This window comes from Camelus bactrianus, chromosome 19 (assembly GCF_048773025.1).
Source record: "Camelus bactrianus isolate YW-2024 breed Bactrian camel chromosome 19, ASM4877302v1, whole genome shotgun sequence".
Lineage (NCBI taxonomy): Eukaryota > Metazoa > Chordata > Mammalia > Artiodactyla > Camelidae > Camelus > Camelus bactrianus.
The window spans coordinates 7,783,835-7,810,216 of record NC_133557.1 but is presented as its reverse complement, the minus strand read 5'-3'; the positions used below and the strand labels follow the sequence as shown (position 1 = coordinate 7,810,216).

The window sequence follows — 26,382 nt, the reverse complement described above, 5'->3', positions numbered from 1 at the left end:
GGGCTCTGGCTCTGTCAAACATGCCCTCAGGTTTCAGTTCAGCAGTCTCCCTTCCTTACTGTGGGCCCTAGTTGGGGATAGGCCCCCTTCCTGATCCCCAGACTTCCTGGCCTCTAAGTCCTCCTGACCCTTGAAGAACATCCAGCCGGGGAACTTTTCTTCAGTTACGGTCTCTCCCACCTCAGCAATTCTTTGGGGGTAATCCCCAGACCCTGGAGGTTTCTGGTAAGTGCAAGCACAAGAACTCCATCAAGGTTCAAGCCCTGTGAGGGGGCGGAGAAGGGCGGTTGGGGAAAGAGGTGGTAAGGAGAATGATTCAGTGCTGCTGCCAAACCCCCTTCCCCAGTTCTCTCAGCCATCGCATGCAGTTTTGCATTTGGTTTGTACATGACTGATTCATTACATACAGCCTCCAAACCCAAGACCATCTTCCCAAACATCTGAGGGAGGCTGCGTGTGGAGGCTGCACCCTCCTCCTTTGGCGAGCTCCGAAATCTTCCTGGTGGGGCACTTCCCTCATCTGGAGGCCCCTGTATTGAAGGTAGACAGGAGGCGGGGTCTCTGTAGATGCACTACCTCTCTGCGGTGCCCTCCTAGTCAGCCCTTCCCAGAAATAGCAGAAGCCCCTCGTCCCAGCCAGGCTAGGGGATTTGAGTGGCTGGTGGGAGGAACGAGGCCTGTGGCCCTGCCCCACCTGCGGTGGGAAGCTTGCCAGCCAGCCCCAGGCTGGTCCAGCACGGGGTCCACTAGAGCTCTGGGGGCTCCAGCCAACCTCTCCCTTAGACCCTGCGGTTCCAAGGCCACTCGACCTGGGGAGCGCCGGGAGGGGTGCTGGGATGTAACTGGGTGAGGGCAGTGACTCTGCCACCCAGTGTCCTGCTCATCCTGTTTGCAAAGTGAGACCGAGTGGCCACTTCATGGCGCTTTGGCTGGGATTAAACCGAGTTACCAGCCTGTGAAGCAACAGTTCCTACGGCAGCCTGGCCCAGGCGGGTGCCCCACTGTCCAAGATGGGGGTGCGGGCAATGGCGGATGCGGGGACCCATGAGGGTGAGGGTGGGAGAGCTTTTCTCTGGGGCCCTGGGAGACTCTGGCGCCCACGGCCGGCTTCACTGAGTCCCTAGCTGGGATCTGGGACTCCCTGAGAGTGCCTACACCAAGCCACGGTGGTCTCATATGAATCGTATTCTGTGCGGGCTGCTCCGGGGTCTGGGGAAGGGAGTAGAACCCCTCCTGCGGCAGCCCCAGCAAAGAGGCGTCCAAGGGAAAGCTGAAGGGAGGTCCCCCGTCCCAGAGGCAGGCACCTCCTCGACCCCCACGGACACTTTGGGACCATGTCTACAGCAACAGGCAACTACAGGAGGCCTAGCTCGTTCAGTGATAGTTTATTGGTCCTTCGCGTTACATCTCAGTTAACAAGGTAAATTCACATACACAACTGCAGGTAAAAACATGTAAAATAATATAAAAATAAATTGAAGGCTACTTTTATAATACTTACTGAATTAAGTAGTGTAATAAATACTATAATAAGCAAAAAGCTTCAATCACACGATTGTTTCACTGAAGTTACAGTAGTGTTTGTAAATACAAGTTTTAAATTTAAGTTACAAATATTAAAGCACTGAAAAACTAGTATAAAAGTGAATTTTGGCACGTAAGTGAGCTCTTCTGTCATTAGTATTTGACAACCTGGAAATGAGGAAGCCATTTCTCACCTACTTTTTTGAGGTACAACTATCCATCTAGGTCAGCAACGTGGCTGCAATACTTAATAGTTTACAATCTTTGAGTTAACTTTTCCCTTTTGAGGAGCCCAAAGAGCAAACCCAGAGCTTATTACTGTGCAAAAATTCTCTGAAATCCTAACAGAATTTAGGAGGGAACTTCTTGTGACCCACAGGACCTAGTGGTCGAGTCCCCAGGACTCTGTGGGGCCGACTCCACTCCTTGCCAGCAGCCCCCTCCTAGGGTGATCCCTTTTCTCCAATTTCTGCCTCCTCCTTCCAATCAAGAAACGAAAAATCCCACATCAAAACATAAAATAACCCATAACTTCAGCGACTTCAACATTATCACACTCATTCTGGGTGATATAAAACTGAAGCTGCTAAAAGGAAAAGTTGGCAAAAAGCATGTATGCCCCTGGAGGACTTCTGCCTGTCCCTAGGAACCAGGTGTCTTTGCTGGATCCCTGATATCCACTTCTAAGGTCAAAATCTAAAACACAGTGTCATGGCCCTTCCTCTAGAGACAGCCCAAGACTTACCCTTCCATCTGGAGCACCCAGAGAAATCAAGTGGATATTAAACTTCACAGTCAGAACCCAGAGGCCCCAAAGGTTCCAGAAGAGGCAGTGCGGAGAGGAGGCATCCTCCCGGCCTCAGTCCTCAAAGAGCTCACACAGTGCACTACTAGTGTGCCTCTTCGCCAGGAGCACAGCAAGTGCGCCCCAAGGAATGCCCTTTCGCCAGTGTGCCCTTCACACTCCCGAGCAGGCTGAGGAGTGTCTATGCAGGCCCCAGCCAGTTTTGCCTTTTTGGCTTTGAGACTTAATGTTTTGACTTTTTTCAATCACAGTTTCATATTCAAGTTGAGGTAATCACAGTTTCCCCTCTAACAGGAGAGGAATTGGGACAGTGGGGCAAGTTGGTGAGAGAGCATTTCTATGGATAATGGTCAGAAACCAAGACCACCACGAGGTATAGCCCCACGCAGTGTTTAAGACCCGCTTTTATGGGCGGGCTCCGACCCCTCTTTAAAAACTCTTTGTGCAGCAGCCAGGAAACGGCTCGAGCTCCTAGAAAGAGAGCTTTCATTTAAAAGTTCACAGCAGCCCACCTGGAGGAGATGGCCTGTGGTTCCCCCCACCCTACCCACCCACCCCACCTCTCCCTTTTCTAAGGCTGCTCAAGTTTGAGTTTTTAAAAAGAGCTCGGTAGAGCTAAAAGAAGCTACAGTAACTCATTGCTTATCTCATCAATTGCACTTAAGATCTATGTTATTGACTCTGAAGCAGAGGCGGGCCCATTGTGGACCCCAGCCTCTGGCCAGCCAGAAGTGAGCAGCTCCCAGACTTGGGCTCCACACCTGGGCCCTTGTCACCAGCTTTGGGAGCTGGGACTGGAGCACATGGGCTTTTTCAGAAGCCTTTCTTCATGCAAGATTTCTTATTCAATGGTATTTGGAGTTTTGTTCACTGGACTTCAAATGCAATTTTTTCCCTAATACAAGTACATTTTACTGACAAGCCCTTAATAACTGCTTTACTACTTGCATTCAGGCCTCTGTGACAGACCACATGTGCTCCATCCTTTTTCTGTCTCTCTGTGCCAGGGGCCTTTCTTAAAAACCCCTCTACAATACTAGAAACTTTGCTGGTTTTGCCTATGTGCTTCTTCCTAAGGCATGCAAAAAAAAAAAAAAAAAAAAAGTGAAATTCAGAAAGCATTTACAATCTAGGCAGCTGAGGCGCTGAAGTCCTAACAGACACCACCCAAGTATCAGTGCCTGTGACCTCCCCCTCCCCCACACTAATTCTGAAGGTCAGGCATGGGATGTGCTTGTAATTCCTCTCTGATTTTTAGTCCAGCTGGAAACAAAGACTATTAGAGGGAATTCTAACTTGAATACTGGAATTCTTTGACAGTCTTGGTCCTCAGGAGACAAACAAGTCCAGGGCTAGTCACTATGCTTAGGGACATGAGTTTCCTGAAGTTTGTGGCTGAAAACCAGGCTTTCCCTGGTAAGACTAGGGGAGGGATCGGTGCAGACTCAACTTCCTTCAAGGATGCCCCCCATAAGCGATCAGAACCCTGGGCCTAAGACTAAGCAGTTGCAAGACACTGCCCTCAACAGTGAGGCAAAGCATCGCCTGGGATACCTGAGCAGCAGTTTTGTTCTTGATTTAGGCGATGAGTGATGCCATCAGGGGAGCTAAAAACCAAACCCAAGAGGAACTGCTTATGTCAATTCAAAAGTCACTTCTGAAAAGCAACATGTCTCTCCCTTCAGTTTAGTCTATGAGGGAAATTCACTTCTTTTATAACAAGCTATTCAAGATCTCAGCCCAAGTTTCTGGCTGTGTGGGTTGGGACTGGCCAGGGCTTGTACTGCTCCCCCTAGGACTGGGCCCAGGGCCAGCAAGGCCGGAGCCTTCAATGGAAGGGGCCTAAGAAGGGAGGCAGGCGCTCCACTGGGGTGGAGGGCTCTCCTGGGGCAGTGTCTGAGGCCTGAGGCCTGTGGTGGCCTGGCCCCCCAGGCATGGCCACAGTTTGGGCAGCCAGGATTCTTTCTGTGTCCCAGCAGCTCCTCTCTGTGATCCAAATGCTTCTCCCCACCCTCACACAGTGCTGCAACAGCCCAAAGGAAACACTGATATCAGAGACCTAGTGGTCCAGCTGCACACAAAGTACAGTCCCGGTACGCTCCTCCTCCACGAGGACCCCCTCCCCTGCCACATCAGTGGTGCAGGTGATGCTCTTCAGCGCTGAACAGAGAATAAAGACAACATGCACTCAAGCCAGCACACAAAGGCCAAGGAGAACAAAGACAGCCTCTCCAGGGAGGGGTGTCTGGGAAAGCTGAGGTTAAGACATCCCACTTCTAAATGTCCATCTCAGGGTAGACACTCTGCAGCCTTCCTCTAGGGCTTCTGCTCAAAGAGGTCATGATACTCCTGCTGCTCCAGCTCACGGTTGTATTTCTCAATTTCCCGGTTGGCTTCTTCCACATAGTCATTCATGAACTGGTCCATGACTAGCATCTCATTAAGGAAGAAAGCCCTGAGCCTGGGGGCCAAAAGAGCTGCCCAGTCCCACAGGAACCTGTGGGCAGGTGAGGTAGGGGACACCAAGGTAATGAGTGCCCAGCCTGTGTAGAGTACCTGACAGGCTCTTTTTATATACTGGCAGCACCTGTGACGGGGGGGTGGAGCAGGGCCCTTCACGAGATCTTAGAACTGAGCCCTTCAGCTCTCACCAGCACACAGCAGCACCCCATCCATCTTTTCATAGATTAACTATTGTAATCAGACCTAGTCTCCAACTTGTAAATTATGACTCCCTGATGACCACAGAACTCAGGATGTCACCAGAGCTGCATGTAAACTACAACCCACTGTATAACCTCAGCCATCACTGAATGAAGGAGAAATGTAATTTTCATGACTCTAAGAGGACAAAATGAAACGTCTGCCTCTGTTGCTTGCTGTCTATTCCCAGAATCCAGCCTGCACGAGGGGCTGGGCTGTGGTGGCTCTTACAGCCAGGCTTTCACATCTCCCCAGCCTCTCTGCCCCAGATTCCAAGGATACGTGGGTGAAAATCAGTCTTGTCACCAAAGAAGTTGACAAACTGGGTGCCATTATAGAAGTAGCCTGCAGGTAGGGGGTCCAGGTGGCGCTTCACCTGTAGAAAAAGGGTCTTGTTAGAATTATCTGACCATTTTTAAAATCATTCACTCATTGATTAAAAACAAAAACAAACAAGCCTATCACCTGCGCAAGACAGCCCACTTTGCCCTGGGGAAGACTAGACGTGCCAGGGAATGAACACTTTCCCCCAGCAGCCGTCAAGCAATGACTGATGGAGGTTCCCCCAGATCTCAGGGAGGAACTCTGGGTGTTCCTAATGGGATTAAGCCCCAGGAGCCTACAGTGGTACTGGTATGACAATACCCTTCCCTTCTCTCTTTCCCACTTTCCTTTTAAGTGTCTTCTAGAATCATTTCCAAAATAAACCACCTGCACTCAAATCCTTGCTTAAGGTCTGCTTCTGGGGAACACACACTGCAAGGACTGCCTTCTGAGGTGCCCAGTGTCCTCACCAAGAACACCCAGAGTTCCCCAGGCCCTGGAGTCCCAGAGTCCTGCCCCACCTGCTCATTACCAGGACTGGTGGACACAGCTCACGCTGAGGCCTGGACTCTCTGACCCTTATAGCCTCTGCCTCCAAACCCATCAAGGAAAGGCCTCAGTGGTGATGGGGACTGGGGCTGAGCCTGGGAGTCAGCCTGGACACTGAGCGGGCTCACTGAGGGGCCTCTCGTCCTGGCCTTAGGCTTCTACAAACTGCCCACGAGCAGCTTCTGGATCTAGACAGTTTTCTCCTGGGCCCTCACTGGTTTATCTGCGGTTTATCTAGGACAGAGGAATGGGAGGAGGAAAGGACTCCTGCACGTACCTGAACAGGGTGACAAAACAGCTCCACACCACTTGTTCCTCCCACAGGCACCAGTTCTCCTCAGCCTCAAGCCCATGTCACCCCATGTCATCCTGCCCTCCTCCTCCCTGAGGCTGCAAGGCCAGATGGGCTAAGGTTTCTCTTTACCCAGCTTCCCTCCGTGGTCTGAGAGAAGCAAGACCTCCAGCATGCCCTACAAGCAGCTTGCCTCAGTCAGGAATCCTAAAGGATGGAGCTGTGCAAGAAGAGCCTTGGGACACTGAGGGGCGTGGGCCCCCAGGGCAGGGGACTCACGTGGATGTTCCTGATCTCCTGCTGGGTCAGCATCCCTCTGGTCTTCAGGGCTTTCCTCTGAGGTTTCTGTGCAGAGATGTAAAGAGGTGTCAGATCCCAAGAGAGCTGATGGAGTACCTGGGAGGGTAAAGGCTCAGAGCTCTGGGGGCGAGTTATGTGACTACGAACCCAGCGGAGGAGAAAGCACGAGCACGGTCATGCCTGGATACAACATCCAGCCCATCTGCCCCTTAAGACCACCTTCCGGCCGTGGAGTCTTACGTGCCAGGGGGAAAAAGTGGTAGGAGAGAGACTGGTGCTTTTGCAAATAGGCATGTTTCTACCTCTGCAGATTCTCAACCCTAAGCCCAGTGAGTGACAGACATGCAGACAAAAGAACAACTGAAAGTCCCATGTCAGATTCCCACAGATTCCTACTCATTTAAGAGTTTATCCAGTGAGTCTGAAAAAGACACAGCCTGCAGGCAGCCACCCCTTAGTATAAAAGACAGATTCCAACTGGGCATCTACGGAAGACCCAGGCTCCAGCCAACTCTACTTCGAGTTCTAAAAGCATAAGCTTAACCCATAAGGCTGTGCAAAGAGGCTTAGCACCCAAAGCTTGCAGCATATTAGAGAATTTTAACTCCAGTCTGGATTTTCCTTTGTAGTATGGGGCGAAAGATGCTTGTGCGAATCCACAGCAAGCCCCCTCTTCCCCTGCACCTGTCTCCAGGGCCTCCAGGCTTACTGCTACCTATGCTTGGAGTCCTGGTTTATAAAGGGCTGTAAGCATATTTTTGTTCTTTCTCCTTTCTGGAGAGAGAAGCAAAGTACAGGAGATTCTGGCTCAGAACACAGGAGAGCCTTTGAATAAGGTTCAGTTAAGAAGAGACATTTTGCATTTAGAACACCAAACTGATCCACGGTCCACATGGAACAACTAAGTTTCACCTAGGTCCCAGTTAAGCCACCTAATAACTCCAGTTTGCCTTGGGAAGTAGCACTGGAAATGGCTGTGAGAACTTGGGCTCTCAGGGTAGGCAGCAAAACAACGGCCTAGAGTTTGCACCAGGGGCTTCCTCCCACTCTCAGAGAGTCCCTGAAAATGCTGGCTGAGCCTGGGAATAGTGAGCCAGTGGGGAGGCACCAGGGAGAAGGTGGAGGGGCTTCTGCCCCAGGGCCAGGAGCAACCCTGAGGTGTGCTGGTCATACTGTGCCAGGCCTGTCTGGGCTTCGGAAACCACCTGCTTAGCTGACTGCCTCAGCCAATCCTTGACGCTTTCTTCCTTCAGGGAGCAGCCGATGAACACAAGGTAGTATTCCTGCTGCCCACCGCTGCCTTGCGGTGTGCTTCTGGGGTCAGGCGGCGGCGTGGGTCCCTCCAAAACTGGCACGATGCTCAAGGAATTGGCCACAGTATTGTGGCAGACCTCCATGGTCCTCTCAGAGTCTGCAAGGAGAACTCATTAGTCCCCGAGACCCTGCCCCAAAAGGGTAAGGTTACAGAAAGACTCTAACAGTGCAGCTGGTCAGGGACAGATTCATGACATGTGCAGGAGGGATAACTGACATGACAGGGAGCAGATTAGAAGGGACAGAGTAAGGAGGAACAATGTATGTTTCTAGCTCGGCTGACTGGGTGATCAGGTGGACACCACTAACCCAGAAGGGGACTAAAGAGGAGGAAAAGGTTTGCAGGTGGGAGAAGAAAGAGCCTGACTTTGCATCTGCGGTATTTGAAGGACTGCAGCACCTTGAGTAGGAGACGTCCATGCAGTCACTAGAAGGAGAGGGTGGCTCCTGTGGAAGAGGTAGTTGAGAGAAGCAAGGAAAAGCCCCCTTGTAGAGGTGAAGGGGATGGGTCTCAGCTGAGGCCTGAGGCCAAGGGAGGAGGGCACGGCCAGTAGTACAAGTGCTGCAGGAGGGTCACGTGGGTGTCCACAGGGAAGATGTGACTGGGTTTACAGGCTGAGGAGCTGGGGGCTAGGACTTACCGGAGACACAAGAAAAGGGCAAGGTCCCCAAAAGGCATGATGAGAAAGGGACCCAAAACAAAGAGAGGTTAACCTTGAAGAAGAAAGGGTCTAAATAAAGAAGAAAAGGAGGTGATGATGTGGGAGAGGGAAGATGAAGGCATTAAGAACTCTGAAGCAAGTGAGGGGCTGTCTGTCGGAGCCTGAGGGAAGTGGGCTTGACCAAAGTTTCAGATTCAGTAACATAAACTCAAAGGTTAAGGACCTTGACAGAGTCTTTTATACAGCCTCTGTCATCTAATTCCTCTATCTGAACCCAGATGATCCCACGCTTACAACTCCCAGTGGCTCCCTACAGCAGACACTCCTTGGTTTCCTGCCCAGCATCCCCCCTCTTCCTCTAATACCAATTCTCCATTGGGTGATGGGTCCCAGAAGGCATGGCAGCTCAATCCTGGCCAGTGAGAGAAGTCTGCTGAGGAACCTATGAAGACACCCATGGGAAGAGCCAGCCTCTTGCATCAGCTGGGTGCTGTGTCTGGATGTGGTACCCAGACCTGCATTACTAGCTGGCAACCATGAGGGGTGGGGACCTAAGGGAAAGCTGACACCAAAAATGGAAGAACACAAAGCCATACATTATGTGGGCCTTCAGTGGCCTTGCTATGCTGCTTGACTGCTTGACTTCTTGCTAGGTAGCTAACACCTGCTAGCTGAGTCGGGGTTTGTTATAACAGCCAAAGATGCCCTACCAGATACACTCCCTCTCACTTCCCCCACCAGGCCCCAGCCACAGCAAACCCGTTCTATCTCCTGCTATGTGCCCCTTGGGTCCACAGCACCTGCTGTGCCTCTTCCCTGGAATATCTTCCCCTTTCTCAATGCTGAGATGATTACCTCCTTGTTTTGACACCTTCCCTGAACCCCAGCTGAAGACAGACAGACTTTAGGTTGTGAGGGCTTCAGAGGTCTAAGGCTAACAAACAGGTCTGCTGAACAGAAGGGAGAAGGCGAGCAGAAGGCTCGCCGGCTTTGGTAGAAATGGATTCAGAGCTGCAGGGCTCAGCACTGGGTAGCTCCTGATGATAGTTCCAGAAGGAGGCCATGGATGGCTCAAAAGGGCTGTGGTACGACTTTCTGACAAGGAAGTCGAGGAGCTGTGAGGAGAGGCCTTAGACAAGTTCATCCGGGGGAAGGAGAACAGCTCCTCCACTGCGGAGCAACGAACCTGGAGAAAGGTCGGGACCCTGACCGAAGGGATGACTAGAGGAGCCTGATGGTGTAAGACCCAGAGGGGAGGGGTCTTTGAGAGAGAGGCTGAGAGGCATCAGTGGTCTGCAAAGCACCAGCAAGGCTATGAACTCATGAGATATGAGCACTGCACAGTGTAGAGCTCCCAAACCCAAGCCCCAGTTACCTGAAAACTTTACTTTGCCCAGGATGTGGTAGATGTTTCCAGAGAAGGGACTTGGCTTGATGGAGGACTGAATTGCTGGTGGAGGAAGAGGACAAAGCTGTTACCCACCTGGGGGCAGAGGCCAAGCCTAGGGCGGCACAGCTGGGAGGGTTAGGGACTGGGAAGGGGCCATACTCTAGGGTCCAAGGTTCGCAGGTACCCCCACCAGATCCTCCCCAGTGTCTCTGCCACTGTTCCCAGGAGTAGGGAATCCTGAGTCTTCAAATGCCTCTGCCCGCTGTCAGATCCAAATGGTGAGAAGAGACAGCACACAATACTAAACGGTGCCGCCAGGAAGTAAGGACAACTCTGGAGTGTTCTTTTACCAGTGTCTGGGACATGTCCCAGCCAAATGCTTACCTTTACACTTGGCCACAAAGCGAGTCTTCTCCAAAGGACGGCCAAACCATACGCAGATCTGAACCATTAGTGGAAAGACTGATCCAGCATCAAATTTGCCTTCATACCTTAAAAGGTTTAAAAATTCTAAGTGTAAGTAATTGGGGTTTTGCATGTATTACATATTACATTGGGAAGAACATTTATTCCGTAATACTTGAATTCTCCCTTACTTGTATGCCATTTTGTGTACAAAACCCTTATTTGAAAGAATTTACATCTCTTTTGTCTTGAGATTGGGAAGCATGTTTGCTCCATTAAAGCAGGAGGTCTCACCTCCTTTAGACTAGTAACTCCTTAAAGTCAAAGACCCCTTCTACCTTTGAAGTCTGCCAGCGTTCCACCTGGGGGTTAGGGGTCCCTCCTGATACCCTTGGAGCTCTTCCTCAGGAACTTTCTTTTTAGCTAAGATATAACTGTCTTGTTCAGCCATAAGGAATGATTCACTTACCCTTTTTTTAAGTAAGTAAGATGTGACTCAAATTAGAGGTTCCTTCTAAAAATATGCCTGAAAACCTTCAAAACTACATACTGATCTCTGGTTTTCTGCTTTTTTTTGTTATTGTTTTGTTTGCTAACAGAACAGTATAATCAGTTTTTTGCTGGTACAAAATACTGATGTCACGGTTGAAGGATGTAGAGAGGGGTTGGAGGGAAACGAGTAAGGATAATAAAGATGATCTGAGTGAACATGAGGGATCAATTTTGGCTAAGTTTTAATAGCTGTCTTCCCCTGAATCTTCAAACTAGTTATCCATGCTGTACAGGGATGAATGCAGCAGGATGGTTAGGAGTGTAGACTCTGGGGCCATACAACTTGGGCCTGAAACCCAAGTCTCTTATTTACCAGCTGTGTGACTCTGGACAAGTCATTTAACTCCTTGCTGCTTCAGTTACCTTATCTCTAAAATGAGGGAAAATGATGGAATCCACCTTGCAGGCTTGGTTTGAGGATTAATGAGATGACACTGGTTGAAGTCTTAGAGTGGCACCATCAACAGAACTTTCTGTGATGATGGAAATATTCTGGATCTGTACTGTCCAACATGGTAGCTGCTAGCCACAGATACCTTATTAAGCACTTGAAATGTGGCTTGTGTGACTGAAAGGCTGAATTTTAAATTTTATTTAATTTTTATTAATTCATTTATGTTTTATTATATAGCCAAATATGGCTAGTGGTTCCAGTACTGGAGAGTGAAGTCTTAGAACAGTGTGCAGGACACTGTACATGCTCAAGCGATGCTGGAAATATGATGGCAGTGCACGTCACACTCTTCCCTCCTCCTCTCCCATCTGGAGGACAGGTTGAGGCTGGGAGGCCGGCTGCAAAGAAGAGAACATCCCCTGGGCCACAACAGCAGGGAACCTACCTAGCAGATGGGAACCCTAAAGGACTGACTATTCTCAGGAGTGACTCTCACCTGGGAGGGTTAGAGCTCCCTGGTTCCATGCCAGCCACCTTACTCTCACTAGAGGCTAGAGGAACACAGGATACTGTTGTGCCTGGTGCCCATGACTCCTTAAGTCTCAACAACCAGAAAAGGTCACAATTTGGAGCCCAAGATGTGGAGCATTGGGTTTGGCAAGGCCAGCGGCTATTAGGACATGGCAGGTTGTTCCAGCCACCACTGCCACCCTCATAAAGCACACCTGGTATTTTTACTTTCTCTTTTTTTTTTTCTGTAAATAAGTAAATCACTGGGTTTACAAAGAAATCTTAGCTACTTTTCAATGATGATACTTGCCAGCCAGGGTACATTAAATATCGAGATCGTAGCATCTGAGGACTTGAAAAACTATTTTCTGAGAGAATCAGCTCAATGTCTTCATTCCTTTGAAAATATACAGAAAACCCAGGTTAACTAGGACTATTAACCTTAACCTGCAGTTTGCTTCCTCTCCACACCCCCATTTACACATACAAGCACATTCATATACATTTTCCCCCATTATTTCACACCTAAATACTTCAGTATACATCGCTAAGAACAAGGACATTCTCTAACAGAACCACAATACTATTACAACATCTAAAGAGTTTAATACTAAGGACTAGCAGCACTGATATCGCCTGGGAACTTGCTGGAAAAGCAGGATCTCCAGCCTACTCCAGACCTACTGAATCAGCATCCTCATTTTAATAAGATCCCCAAGAGGCTCATATGCACTTAAAGTGAGACCCATTAATACACATCTATTTCCAAGGAGGCTCAGGCTCCAACCAAGAATTGCTCACCGAATTTACCACCTTTATTTTCTTTCCATCTGGAACAATTCCTCTAACTTTTCATTTTGTTTCTCATGGAGTTGACATTTTTGAAGAGTACATGGATTTGTCTGATGACTTCCTCATGATTAGAGTCAGTTAAACAACTCTGGCAAGATGAATGGCCAGGTGATGATGTGTGCTTCCCACAGAGTCACATGAAGGAGGCATATGATGTCAGCTTGTCCCACTAGTGGTATTGCTAAGTTTAATCATTTGGTCAATGTCATGTCTACTAGACTAGACCTCTCCACGGTGGAGGTACTTTTCCCTCTTTTTAAGTAGTAAGTAGTCTGTGGAGTGACATATACTTTAAGACAAGTGAATATCCTTCTCCCCAAAAGCTGTCATCCACTGCTTTTAGCATCCATTGATAATTCTTGCCTAAATCAACATATGTGAAAAGTTTCAAAATGGCGACGTTCTAGTTCTATAACTCCTTATTTATTTATTAGCATTCTTCTGTAAAAAAGACCTCTACTGTTCTGTCCCTCTCCCATCTTTTTTTAATCACCATGGACTCATTTTATTCCATGTGCTATAATCCATTATTATCATGGTTCTCTCCTAAACTTGAGCTGTCCCAAATTTGGCTGGTACAAGCTTCTTAAAGCTAGCTTCCATATCCTTCTGATGCATCTCCACTAATCTTTGAGTACTTCCTTGCTTTTCTGGCATAGGGTCACCTTGTACATTCACCACCTCGACCTGTAATTAGCCAATTCTCTAAGAAGTCCTGATACCTTGTAGTGGGGGATTGGTACTTAGAAACCAAAATCTAGAGGTAGAGGTATTAATTGCTACTGTGGTATTATTTCTGGTTCCTTTTAATGAAAAGAGCTAGGAAATATACATTTTTTAAAAAATAATGAATTTATATCGAGTTCTCCAGTTCAACTCCAACATTTGCAGAGTTTTCCCTTACTTTTCCAATTTCATGTTTCTAATCTCCCTTCTCTAATCAGCGATGTTGTTTGGAATCAGGGTTTCAACAGAGGATTATGTTCAAAAGCTACCTGAATGTGTATGTGTAGTTGTTATCACCCTGATATACAGATGGAGTCATTTTTTGTTTTTATTTTTTCCCTCATTGTTGATTCAATTTTTGAATATGTAAAATATTTGCATTGCTCAAAAGTCAGAACTATATAAAAACTATACACTTTCCAGCATCCTTATTGAGCAAAAACTGCTATAGACCAGATGTTTTCTCTTCACACTAACACACACATACAAAGCCACTAATTCTCTATTTTTAGTTTGCAATTTGGAACAAAGTCTATGAAGTAAAGATATAATTTCTCCATGTTCTCTATGCCATTTCTTTCACATCTTAACACAAGGAACATTGAGAGGGTCTTGACTTCCATTGTTCGATAAATGAGAATATGAATGCATCAAAACAAAACATCTCAAAATAATACAAGATACTGACACATGGGGTCCTCATGGTTATTTTTACACAGCACCAAAAGCACTTCAAAATCTGACTTCTACAAATGCTCAGGTCTTAGATACAGCAGAAAGACCTGGTGGGCCACAGCCAGAGTGCTGTATCTGAGAAAGTGGCTGGTCGTGCACAGTGAAGTCAACTGGCAAGTTTACCTGGTGACAATCCCATTTTCTGCAAGAATGAAGGCTGCGGTAGGATTGGCAGCTCTGATGAGGCTCTGCAACTGAACAAGGAGAGGGTGCCTCTGCTCCGTGGTGTGACTGGTGAATACCACATTACTCACCAGGCCTGGGAATAAAACCGAAAACGTCAGCCTTCAGAGTCTGATTGGGGCTAAGGGTTCGCACAAATGCGAGTCCCCGCTCCTTCCCCTGATCATCCCTTCTAGCAGCCCCCTCATGTAGACACCCCTCCCCCAGCACCATACACACAGCCATTATTCTGTTCCTCTTTCTGCCACTGCAACCTCTTGGAGTGAACAGCCTCAACTCTGTAGCTGCCTTACTTCCTAACCACCTGTCTTCTTAATTCTTCTTTCTAGCCAATACCTGGGGCTTTTTCATCAAAAGGCTCCTTCCAGATCCCATGTAATCAATCTCCTCAGAAACCGGTGCCAATGACTTTCACCAGGTCACAACACAGACAATTACCAAGCATAAACCGTATGTCAGGTGCTAGCCATTCTCAAAGACTGCACAGTCAAGAAGGAGTCTCACCCGTGGACCCACAATTCCAAGGTAAGTGCTAACAAAGACATTCACATAGTGGCACAGTAAGGAAGGAAGGAAGGGCAGCCCATGTATGAGAGGTTGTGGAATGAGCCCAAATCACTCCCAACCTTTCTGTGAGAAACAGAAGTAAAAGTTACAGCACTACAGAATATACGGAAATCAGGGAAGTTACCACATCCCACCACGCCAACAAAACTGTAATACCTGTTCCATCCTTATTCCTATTTAATTCTATACCTAAAAAGATTCAATGCTCATTGTCAATCTTTTTACTAGTACAGACTGGTTTTATAAACAGTTAATTTATAAGTGAATATCCCTAAACCATGACTTCAGCTTTCCTAAGTACCTTTGTAATTTTAAGATCCTGAATAATGAATATTCAGTGCAGAGGACTTTTACTAATACTCTTTACTTCAGTCAAGTGTTTAGTTTTTTTAAAAAAAAATTTAACTATACTTAGTTTTTGAGGGCAAAACTCACAATGTGCAGAAAGGTTCACAGAGAAAATAAATTTCCTTCCTCCCCAGCCACCTTTGTCCCTTTCCTGGAGGCAAGCACAGTTATCAGAGTCTATTCTAGAGATATGCTGGAAGTGTATATAAAATTTTTTTCTACAAATAGTGGCATACTATATTCATACTATACTATTCTTGTTTTTAATCACTTAAGCTATTTTTTTTAAAAAAAAATTTCTGGTAAAGCTTCCTTCCTTCCTTAAAATCTTCTCCAGTACCTTACCCTCCCTATCCTCCTCTCATGCCACCCTCCTGTCTCCCTGTCTCTAAACTATGAGAGCTTCTTTTAATGAAATAGGTGGTGCTTAAAGTATAAGGCGTATATTCTTATTTATCTTCTTCATATAAATGTAAAAAGATAGTATAATGTATAGATTAAAACATGGGCTGGAGAGCCAAGCAAACCTGAGTTTGAATTTTGGGTTCCACCAATTATTCATGGGTGACATCAGGCAAACTGCTCAACTTTTTCTCGGAGCCCAAATTTCCTCCTCTGTTACATGGGAACACATACCTCCAGGATAGCAGTGAAATGCACATCACAGGCTACTGAGAGGAAGAACTCATTGTATGTGCCCTGTCACCACTACCACCACCATCTCATCATCTGAGAATGGGACCCCAACATGTACACTACGGGGCCTGGACGGATCCATTCCTCAAAATGACAGAGGTGGCTGCGGTGTGTGGGCCCTGCACCACAGCAATTAGCAACTAGTGATAATTCCTTCCTCTCACCAGTCATACTTACAAAAAGCATTCCAAAACTCTAAAGATTGAATCCATCCTCAGAAATCCCCTGGGTGCATTCCATTCATGACTAGCGAACAGGGTTAGGAGCTTCATGCCAATGGTCGTGTGTTACAACGGGGACAGGGCACACACAAAAGGCTGTATACAATATGCCTGGGACCACAGATGTCAGGAGTTAGGGCTCGATTGCTGAGCACGGAACCTGCTTCCTAAGTGCTTATGGGCTGTTTGCGATCTACCTGTTCCTTGGTTCTGAGATGTGTGTCCCACTCTTTCCAGATATCTGTTAGTGCTCCACAGCAAGTCAGTCAGCCTTAGGCAGTTATGGCCCATCTGCCTCTGCACAGTGCTTGAGAGACCTCTGAGGATTCAAAGGTGACTTTCTTCAGTGGTTTCCCTTGACACCCAAGTGGTGAGTGCAGCTCGGCCTCCTCTTCTGGTCACTTGGTGAAAGGCACATCGACTGCCCAGTCCCCCAAACCTGGGACATACGGTCCATCCTCCACTCTCAGTCCCTGCTACCATTTGCCCTGGTTCAAACCATTGCTCTCTCTCTCTACTTTCAGGCTTCCTTTACTACAAGTCATTCTTCCTACTGTAGTCAGAATTAGCTTTCAAAAACATAAATTTGATCAAATCACTTCCCTACTTGGAATATTTCAATGCACTTCAATTCCTTTTAGGCTAGCATCTAAACTTCCCAGCTGCCTGGCCTGTCTGCCACGCTGCACTTCTCCAAGGCCCTAGGCGTACTCTAGTCACCATTAGGCCTTCAGTCTTGCTGTCCCTTCTGCCTGGAACCATCTTTTCCCTACTTTTTGTTGGGCCAACTCCTCCAATAGGTGTAGATAATTTGAATAGCACATCTTTCAGAAGTCTTTCCTAATCCCCCACGATTGGGTTAGAGTAGGTATTAGATAAAGGTCTGCTGAATAAATGAACGAATAAACCAACTATAATAACAAATACATGCAATCTGACCTCCGAGGCAGCTGCCTGAACAGCTAAGCTGTGGGCACCCACATGCCAAAATTTTTCCCACTTGCTAGTCTGAGCAAGTCTCATTCTTCAGATAGCTACCTGAAAAGGTTTCTAATTTATTGGTATATACATATTTTTGGTACAAAATTCATAAGCTTCAGTATAAAGTTTCTTCTTCCCTGTTCCTCTGGCATCCTGGGCCTTATTTCTCCTCCCCAGAGGAAACCACTAATAACCAGATTTGGGGTATGCCTCCTCAGATAGTCAATGCATATACACGTATACAGGAATAAACAGAACCACATTTTCTTAACAGCTTCTGCCACACTTAAAACTTCTATCCTCAAGGTCTTCATGTATAACCTAGGTATGGTAACGTAAGACTTAGGAACTCAAATGGAGAATAGATTAGCCCTTTGTTTATTCTGTTTTAAAAAGGTTTCTCACATGTCTTTCTGTTCAGAAGCTTTAACATTAAGATGGACCATCAGCAGCCAGAACATCAGGAAAACCTCCTAATGAAGATGTCTGTGCTCCCAATTCCCATTTAAAAAGGTCATTCTGGAGGCTGCCAGGAGGCAGTGAGGACAGCCTGGTGAGCCCAAAGCCAGAAGGCCATGTTCTGCTGCAGCCACAGGAAGTAGCTGGGACCTCTGAAAACTGAGTAAGGCAAGGTCAGGCGGCCAGGCCCAGGATGTGGCACAGTGGGGAAGCAGGCAGGGTTCTAGAAGGCTCAGCACATTCCAGAGACAGCAGACAGGGGAGCTGGCTCTTACAAGAGGCCCATGAGATTCCCAGCGCTGGAAACTAGAACAGCTGTGGTGGATCTTGCAGTGAGGAACCAGAAAAGGCTGAGAAAAGATTTATAAAGGCCACAGGACTCTGTTTACTATCTTCTTGGGCAAAAGAAACTGGAGAGTCTAACTAGCGCAAATGCCAACTCAAGCGGCACCCACCAGGGCCATAAGCACAGGCCTGGCCTGCCCAAGGAAAGACTAGGGTCTGGGTCTCTGACAAATACCTTGCCCAAAGTCCTGTTTGCCCCTTAAGTATCATGTAGATAAACCCTGTGGGCTTCAGATTCTAGGTCAGGAATTGGACATAGAAAACGGGTTTTTCTTTATGGGGAAACAAGCAAAAGGATTATCTCCGGCATTCCTTAGGCCAGCTATGCAAACTGCTACCTGCCAAGAGGAAATGCCATCCTAGAGGCAAGGTACAGCAGTTATCTGGAGCACAGGGTGAAGAGGTCACGACGGGCAGTTTCATCTTGCTTGGGCCAGGAGCTTCCTTCTGCTCTGTATCAAGAAGTGGATACTTGGATTTGGCCAATGTCTCATCAGTCTGGGCAGTGAGTGAGCAGCCTGGCCTGGCCGATTCTCAAGACTGGAGAAACGACTCTGAGGTCTGTCTGACCATCTCATTATGGTTAAAAGCTTCCAGAAGCCCAGGAGAAAACAAATTTGACTTCTTTTGTCTATCTACAGATACATCTAAAAGCAGGCCATGTTAGTAAAATATCTGAGCTCTGCTTTCAAGCCAGTATTATAAACAGTCTCGCTTGTTGTTTAAGCACTGAGATTATTTCCTAATCCTTGGATTTCTGTAATACACATCATCTTGGGGCTTCAATATAGTGGTTTTCTCATCATAAAATAATCCCTTGTTGTAAAAGCAATGAATCTAGGAGCTTGTCTCATGAACAGGAACAAAGGGAGGCAATTGCTCCTTCAGGACATGAAATGTCTGTCTTCTGCTGGCAAAGCCCACCTCCAAGTGAGCCACCAAATCTCCAAGGAAAAAGAATACTTGCCTCTTACTTCTTCCCTTCCCAAACAGCCCATGCTCATGCTGCGAGCCAGGACAGACCAGTCTATAGGGTCCTCTGCACCCAGATGCAAGGGGAAGATGTTTACCAAGCACTGTCACTGCACAAGCCCCTTGTAGTTCAGAAAACAGCATATATGGCCTCAAGGTCATGTGCCCACATCTGATCACATCCCTAGCTTTCTTTACAAAAGCATGGAATTTCACACATGTTGCTTTTGAACAATGAGTTGGAAGGCAGTGTTCATGAAAATGCCTACCAAATGCCAGACAGAACTCATTCTGTCTTGGCCTAAAAGGGCTTTCCTCTTGTAATACTGGCCCAGGTTCATGCACAGTAAAGACAGAGCACTTCCCTAAGGCTGTTCACCAGGACAGCCCAATCATCTTTCCCCACATGCAAAAACTGCAGAGGGAAACCAAAGGAGAAAGTACCAAGGAGTCAAGGTGCACCAGGGTGGCAATAACCATGTGGACAAGGGGCTGACTATAGTTCACTCGCTTGGCTTTGATCATGATCTCCATACATGTACCTAAGGACAGCTCTCCTTGGTTATCTCTTGGACCTGTTTTGTCCCATGCATTCTATTTCAAGGATACTGCCAATCTTCCCAATCTCCCTAGCTAGAAACCTGGAAGTCATCCCAGATACCTCCTTTCTCAACTCAGGCTCCATATCTAGTTCATACCAGATCCTATTGACCCACCCCCATAAAACCTTTTTAATCTACCTGGGTGGACACTGTGGATAGACCCAGCCAACCTCCATTCAACCCTGCTTCTGGGGTGCAGTGCCTAGAAAGCTATAGAGGCCTCTAAAAGCTGGACTTGAGACTCCCTGCTGCAGCAATCCAACACACATATTCTTCTCTCCAGTGACCCAGCCGCCTGCCCTGCACAGCCCCCGGCTCAGTTCTTTGAAGACAACAGCTCTGGTATGCTCTGTTGCCTCCACTCCCTGTAGACTGGCAATGGGATCAGCAGAGCAAAATTGTGCTGGGGATGCCGAGTTATTTTCTTCCGTCTGATTTCTACTTGTTGGGGTATTTAAGGAAGCCCAGACTCTAGGTCTTCTGACAACCACAAGCATCTTGTCACTACTGTAGGAAATTCAGAATTTATTCTGAGTCTCCAGCCACCAAAGATAATATGACTAAAAAGTACTGCTTCCAGGGTTGCCAGAAGGTAGGACAATGCAAGGTTGAGTGTAATCTACAAGATGGGTGGTTTATCTAAATGTTATCAAGGAGATGTGGAAAATTTCAGTGTACGTAGCAGGGAATTAAGGGAGAAGGTCTTACTGGACCATACTCTGCACTCATGGGACAGGAGAAATACATCAAGATCTTGCTGATTCAGAGGTTAGGAACACCTACTCAGTCCACAGATATTAGCTGGAAGGCCAGGGCAAACTTAAGACCAGCTCCGAAGAGGTGTTGCCACGGCAACTTATTATCTGCCTACCAAATACAATAAAAGTAAAAAAAAAAATGCCAAAGTTTTCCCTGGACCAGTTTTTTGTTTTGTTTTGTTTTAGATTTCAGAACAGTGCATGGGAGCATAAAGAAAAGTCTGCTGCATCTAAACAGAAACTGAGAGGCATGCAGGCAGGAAGTGAAGCCATGTTGCTTACCTTGTGAACACTGGTCAAGACATTTAGGAAAGAGAAATCTAGGGAGAAAAAAAGAAGTATTTTAAAACTATTAATCTCAAATTTTTCACTGATTATTTCTCACAAAAACGTGAGTATCACTAACATACAAGAAGACGTACTCAGTGGGGCAACAGGTAGGCAACACTGAGCATTAAAGATAGTCATGTTTGTCTGTTTGTTTCCATTTTTATTGTTCTATTGAAAGATTCTTTAAATTTTGTAGCGCTTTACAATTTTCAAAAGTTTCACACAAGGATAGCCATGTTTATACAAAAGATTTTCATAGCTTTGCACCAAAGTTCCTTAAGCTAGACACCCCAGATATGGAAGTTCCCACGTGGCCAACTCCTGGTGGAATACTGAAGAGGGTACACTGGGGACAGGGTCAGCTCTCAAGACTATAGGAAATGGAGAAAGAGAGCTTGGGCTCCCTCCCAACCCCTCCAAGAGATACTGTCCTGATATTAAAGGGGCAATTTCAAGGGAAAGTGAGGAGAATTACATTTGCCTAACTACACCAGGAGTCTTCAGTACCAGAGTTGCCATGTTTCCCTTTATGTGTACAACAGAATCCTGGTTCCCCTTTAATCCCATTCAGAGCTCAAGTGAGTAAAATGCAGGAACCTGAGTGACTGCATCACAAGTGAAGCAGGAGGTGAGGGTGACTAATCCCAAGTGTGAGTTAGCTAACAACTGTAGCTCTGCAGTAAGCTCGAGAAAAACTCACCCTCTCGGTGCTTTAAAACTTCTAAAACATCACAGTACTCTTTTCAGCAAAGAAAGCTGACACTGATGAGAATAGGTGCCTTTTACCGAGTTCTTACCAGGGGCTTGGCACTGCAAGCAGCTCACAGACACAATTTTATTCTCACATCCACCCTGTACCTTGGGTACTTAAAAGCTGAAAAGAGTCAGTTTCGAGTGGCCAAGCAAGTCAAGCACTTTGCCCATGGTCCCACATGCAGGTAGCAAGTGGGAGGGCTTATACAGGGCCCCAGGTTTGTCTGGCACCACAGAGCTCCAGTGATTTCTTCCCCTGCAAGTAAGATGCTTTCTGAAGCACCCTTCTGAATTGCTGCTGGTCTGGCTGGCAGGTATTAATGTTGTTCAAAACACTGGGGGAATTTCCCTCCTGCAATTTTCTTGGTAGTGGCAAATCCTCATCTTTTAATTTGATTTCTGAAAACAGCCAGACACACACCATTTGGAACCAAATTTGGTGGATCCATGAGCTGGATGAATACCACTTTGGACTGTGGATCTAGTTCACCTGCCTGACTCCTTCATGAGTTCTGAAGAACTCCACAGAGGAAACTCCATGTGCTCTGAGCAAGGTCAAGAGCCCTGGAACAAGGAAAGAGACATTCACACCGGAGTCTCCCAAGAACAGAACTCAGTGACTTCACTGCACCCATAGCCCACTGAATGGCTGACTGCACAGCAAACACGTTCTTAGAAAGTGTCTGTCCCCATCAAGTATCTGTTTAGAGTACGTGCCCTTAAAAGCCCTTCTCAGGGCCCTGCTTGCTTTCTCACAGCAGTTCACATCAATTCACACCAAGACAGCTTAGACAAGGTTGAGCAATGCTCCCCCTCAAGGCATCTTATCCAATCACAGGCTGGATGCTCCCGTTCTACACCTCTGACAGGGTAGGGTCATTAGGCTGCTCATTTCATTCCATTTTATTTTAATGGAGGTACTGGGATTGAACCCACAACTTTGTACATGCTAAGCACATACTCTACCACTGAGCTATACCCCACCGCACAAGCTGCTCACTTTAAATAGCTGCAAAGAAAGTACTGAGAACACATGGGTTTGCACATATATTTGATTCCCTAAAACTGGAATGTCGTTTCTCGTATCTTGGCATCTTTGGCATCCCTGTCCTTCAAATTCGTATGTTGGCTTTCTTTCCTAATCCAACTATGAGTTATCATTGCTTCTTTATATTTCTTACAAATTTACATGAGTCTTTTATTATGGTACTTCCTACTGTATATCATGATTAACTGTGTACATGTCCTGGCTGTGGCATTTGGAAAATTATTTAGCTTTTCCGAACATCAGCTTCCTCATGTTAAAATATGATAATGATGTCTACCTTAAATACCTACCACAATATCTAAGGGGGATTTTGATGCTTGAAAGGAGTAAGCATCACAGTGCCTGACAAATAGTGCAAAACAAATGTAGGCTCACTTTTTTCCTTTTCTTCGTATCATTCTCCCTACTAAACTGTAATATTATTTAAGAGCGTCTGGCACAGGAGTCTTAAGTACAGCAGGCAACTTCTACAACAACAAACACTGAAATAATGGATATACTGGTTACTGACCAGCTCTTTCTCTAAGTAACAAAAATAGCTATAATTATAATATATTCTTAAGCCTTACATAGATGTGGTATCATGCATTTTGTAGTACGCCAAGTACTTGATTTATATAAAATTTTAGTCAATCAATAAATGATGATACTGGTCTAATCTGCCCCCAGACACGAGTCCCACTATTCCTATGTGCATTTCTACAAAAATGTGGATACCACAAGAGCAGAGATCTGAGCTGACTTATTCCTTGTTGACCCCCCCCAATGACTGTAATGGCACACAGCAGACACTCAATACTCACTGAAAGAAATCCATAAAGACAACAGGTAAATCTCATAAATCTCATACAGACTTGTCCTGAATCCAAACTAAGTCCACCTCTTAGATTAAAGAAGCCACACTTAACTCACCTCACAGAGAGGAAATACAAGCCCTACTATGCTCTACCTCCATCTATTTTTTTTTAAATAAAGCATGATTAGAAGCAAAGAGGCAAATTATTTTTGCTAAAGTACCCACTTTATTAAAAAAAACCCACTGAATTTAAGAGTTTAAAAACTTGATTCTCAAAATTATAAATTATAATTATAATGTAAATGTAATTTACATTAATAATTTATAATGTAATTATAAATATAATATACAATCCATAATTAACATCATACAAACCAAAGACTTGAATTCAGAATATACGAAGAAGTCTTCCAATTTAATAAAGACAAATAACCCAATTTAAAAAAATGCGCAAAGGATTTAAACAGACATTTCTCCAAAGAAGATGCTGATAAGCAAGTGAAAGAATGTTTGATATCGTTTGTATGAGGTAAATCAAAACCACAAGGAGATACTACTTCACATTAGGATGGCCAAAATAAAAAAGACAGACAATAACAAGTATTGGTGAAAATGTGGAGAAATTGGAACCCTCATACATTGCTGATGAGGATGTAAATGGTGCAATGGCTCTGGAAAATAGTTTGCAGTTCTTCAAAAAGTTAAATATATAGTTACCATATGACCCAGAAATTCCACTAAAGAAAACAGAAACCATATGACCATATCAAATCTTGTAAAAACATTCAAAGCAGTATTATTTATAGTAGCCAAAAGGGTAAATAACTCAAATGTCTATCAACTGATGGGTAAAAAAGATGTGATATATCCATACAATGGAATATTTGTCCATAAAAAGGAATGAAATACTTATCTATGCTACAGCATGGGTGAACCTTGAAAACACTATGCTAAGTAAAAGAAGCCAGACACAAAAGACCACATATTGTATGACTTCATTTATAGGAAATGTGAAGAATAAGCAGACCCACAGAAACAGAAAGTAGACTAGCTGCCAGTTCGGAGGAGGAAGGAATGAGGAGTGACTAAATTGCACATTTTAAAAGAGTGAATTTTATGGTATGTGGATTACATTTCAATAAAGCTGTTGCATTAAAAAAGAAAAGCAATATATATAATACTATAAAATATCAAATGGTTTCCCCATCATCCAGCATTTGTCCCCAAGGAACTGACCATTTCGCAGAAGGGACCACTATTAACAGCTTGGTATGTATCCTTCTAGGTATTTTCTATGCATGTACAAATAAACATTTAAAAAATACATATTGCTTTGACAATCTGCTTTTCTTACTTTATAAAATATTATGGCCATTTTTCCATGTTAGTACATAAAAATCCACTTGATTTTAAAAAATACCTGCATAGCATTCCATCATATGAATATCCCAAAATTTAACCAGTTTTTTACTAATGAGCATTTGGATTATTTCCAGTTCTTTGATATTATTAACAGTGTTGCCTTGAACATGGAAGAGCACACTTGACATACTTCAGATTGCTCCGTACCTTCTAACCACCTTTTCCATTTTCCAGGCTTGGACTTAGGAAAGGAACCCTGTCTCTCGTAAATGGCAGAAAACTTCTTCCCCAGCCTTTCTTGCAGTCTGGTGCAGGCATGTGACCTAAGTTCCACCAACTAGACTCCAAGGGGCACTGAGCGCAGTGAGTGAGAGAATGTGTGGTAAGCAGACTCCGTTTTCTGGTAGAGGAAGTGGCTGAGACATCCCCTTCACTGGGGCAGTCCTGCAGGAGGTTTGAGTGTTGCTCCTGGCTGCCTAGTCAACACAGACTGACCCTCCTGGAGACTCTGCAAGCTGTTATGCCATTTAGTAAATCCCTCCCCAGCTAAACATGCTGGAGTGGCCCTACTGTTTGGAATTAAGAATTCTGCCTGAAACAAATACCCCTATACATATATATTTTTGCACATTTGTACAAATATAACTGTACGATAAAATTCTAGCAATGGAATAGCCACATTTGTTTCCAAAGAGATATCATTTTACAGTCCTATCAATAGTGCATAAAAAATAAAAAGTGTACGGATGTATGTATTTTCCTACGCTGCTGCTGTGTAATAAATCACCCCAAAACTAAGTGGCTTAAAATAATGATGATTTATTATTTCTCATGATTCTGGGTGTTATTTGGGTGTAGGGCAGCTCAGCTGGGGGGGCTGATGATTGTCTAAGATGGTCTCCCTCACAGGCCCAGCTGGGGTCTCAGTCTAGATGGTAGGAATGGATGGCTGGGCCTCTCTCTCCTCACGGTCTTTCATCCTCCAGCAGCCTAGCCCAGGCTTTTTCATAATGTGGTCTTAGTTCCCAGAAGCAAGAAAGGGCAAGCCCCAGTGGGTAAATGCTTTTCAAGTCTCTGCTGGTTTCAAACTTTTTAATGTCTCACTGGCCAAAGCCAAGTCACAACATCCAAGCCCAAATTCAGAGGGTGAGTAGATTCAACTCTTGACAGAAGGAGATGCTTTTGTTGTGGTCGTATTTTTAATCTACCAGAGTTGGCCATGCAAGCATTTTTTTTTTAATTTATGGGCTTAACACTGGCTACTTACTTTTTTTCTTAACGGAATGGGCTTAACTTTATTCAGTAATTTTCTATTCTTGACCATGGGTCCCCTAATTCTCTTATTCTATTCCATGTGCACCCATGTACATGAGCCAATCATTAGTTTTCTAACAGAGCATTATAGTAAATTACTCTCTGGATGGAATTAAGAAGTTTGGAAAATTCTTATTAATATCTAAAAAATCAGCAAATCTATAATCTGATTTATTGACAAGTAATATTTGTGATCTCCTATACTTCCTAACGTTTCTGATTTTGTCACTGATATTTTTACATTCCAAAACCATAATCACACACTACAGACCTGGGATACATTCCACTAGGCTAAAGGGAGTGAAACTCAAATAGTTCTATGAGGGGACCATGTAATGTCTGAAACTTCCCCGTGAGGAATTCTCTGGTGATGACACAGGTACTTCCAGACAACATTGGGGCAGTATACACTGTAAAACTGACTCAGAAAGTAACTCGGAAATGTGAGAGTAATAAAACTGATCAATAACTTAATAGCATCTCTTTGAGGAATCTACTCTAAGGAAATTATCTGAAATTTGAGAAATGTATATGGATACAGAGTTCCCACAGCATTATTTATGATAGTGAAAAGCTGGAGACATCCCATGTAACCAGCAGTGGGGAGCTG

At 45.4% G+C, this 26,382-nt stretch overlaps 1 protein-coding gene across 2 annotated transcripts in view; it reads right to left on the bottom strand.

Moving 5' to 3' along the window:
• Nucleotides 1-1,370: 1,370 nt before the first annotated feature.
• Nucleotides 1,371-26,382, bottom strand: part of DNAAF9 (dynein axonemal assembly factor 9) — a 107,948-nt gene continuing 82,936 nt past the window's right edge. For both annotated transcript variants that reach the window (XM_074346995.1, XM_074346996.1), the window contains exons 29-37: nt 20,452-20,489; nt 14,161-14,296; nt 12,035-12,121; nt 10,248-10,354; nt 9,849-9,923; nt 7,703-7,908; nt 6,477-6,542; nt 5,315-5,408; nt 1,371-4,758 (exon numbers count right to left, since the gene is read on the bottom strand). In XM_074346995.1, the coding sequence (XP_074203096.1) occupies nt 4,646-4,758; nt 5,315-5,408; nt 6,477-6,542; nt 7,703-7,908; nt 9,849-9,923; nt 10,248-10,354; nt 12,035-12,121; nt 14,161-14,296; nt 20,452-20,489 (922 nt within the window). In that variant the 3' untranslated portion in view covers nt 1,371-4,645. The remainder of the gene's footprint in view (nt 4,759-5,314; nt 5,409-6,476; nt 6,543-7,702; nt 7,909-9,848; nt 9,924-10,247; nt 10,355-12,034; nt 12,122-14,160; nt 14,297-20,451; nt 20,490-26,382) is intronic.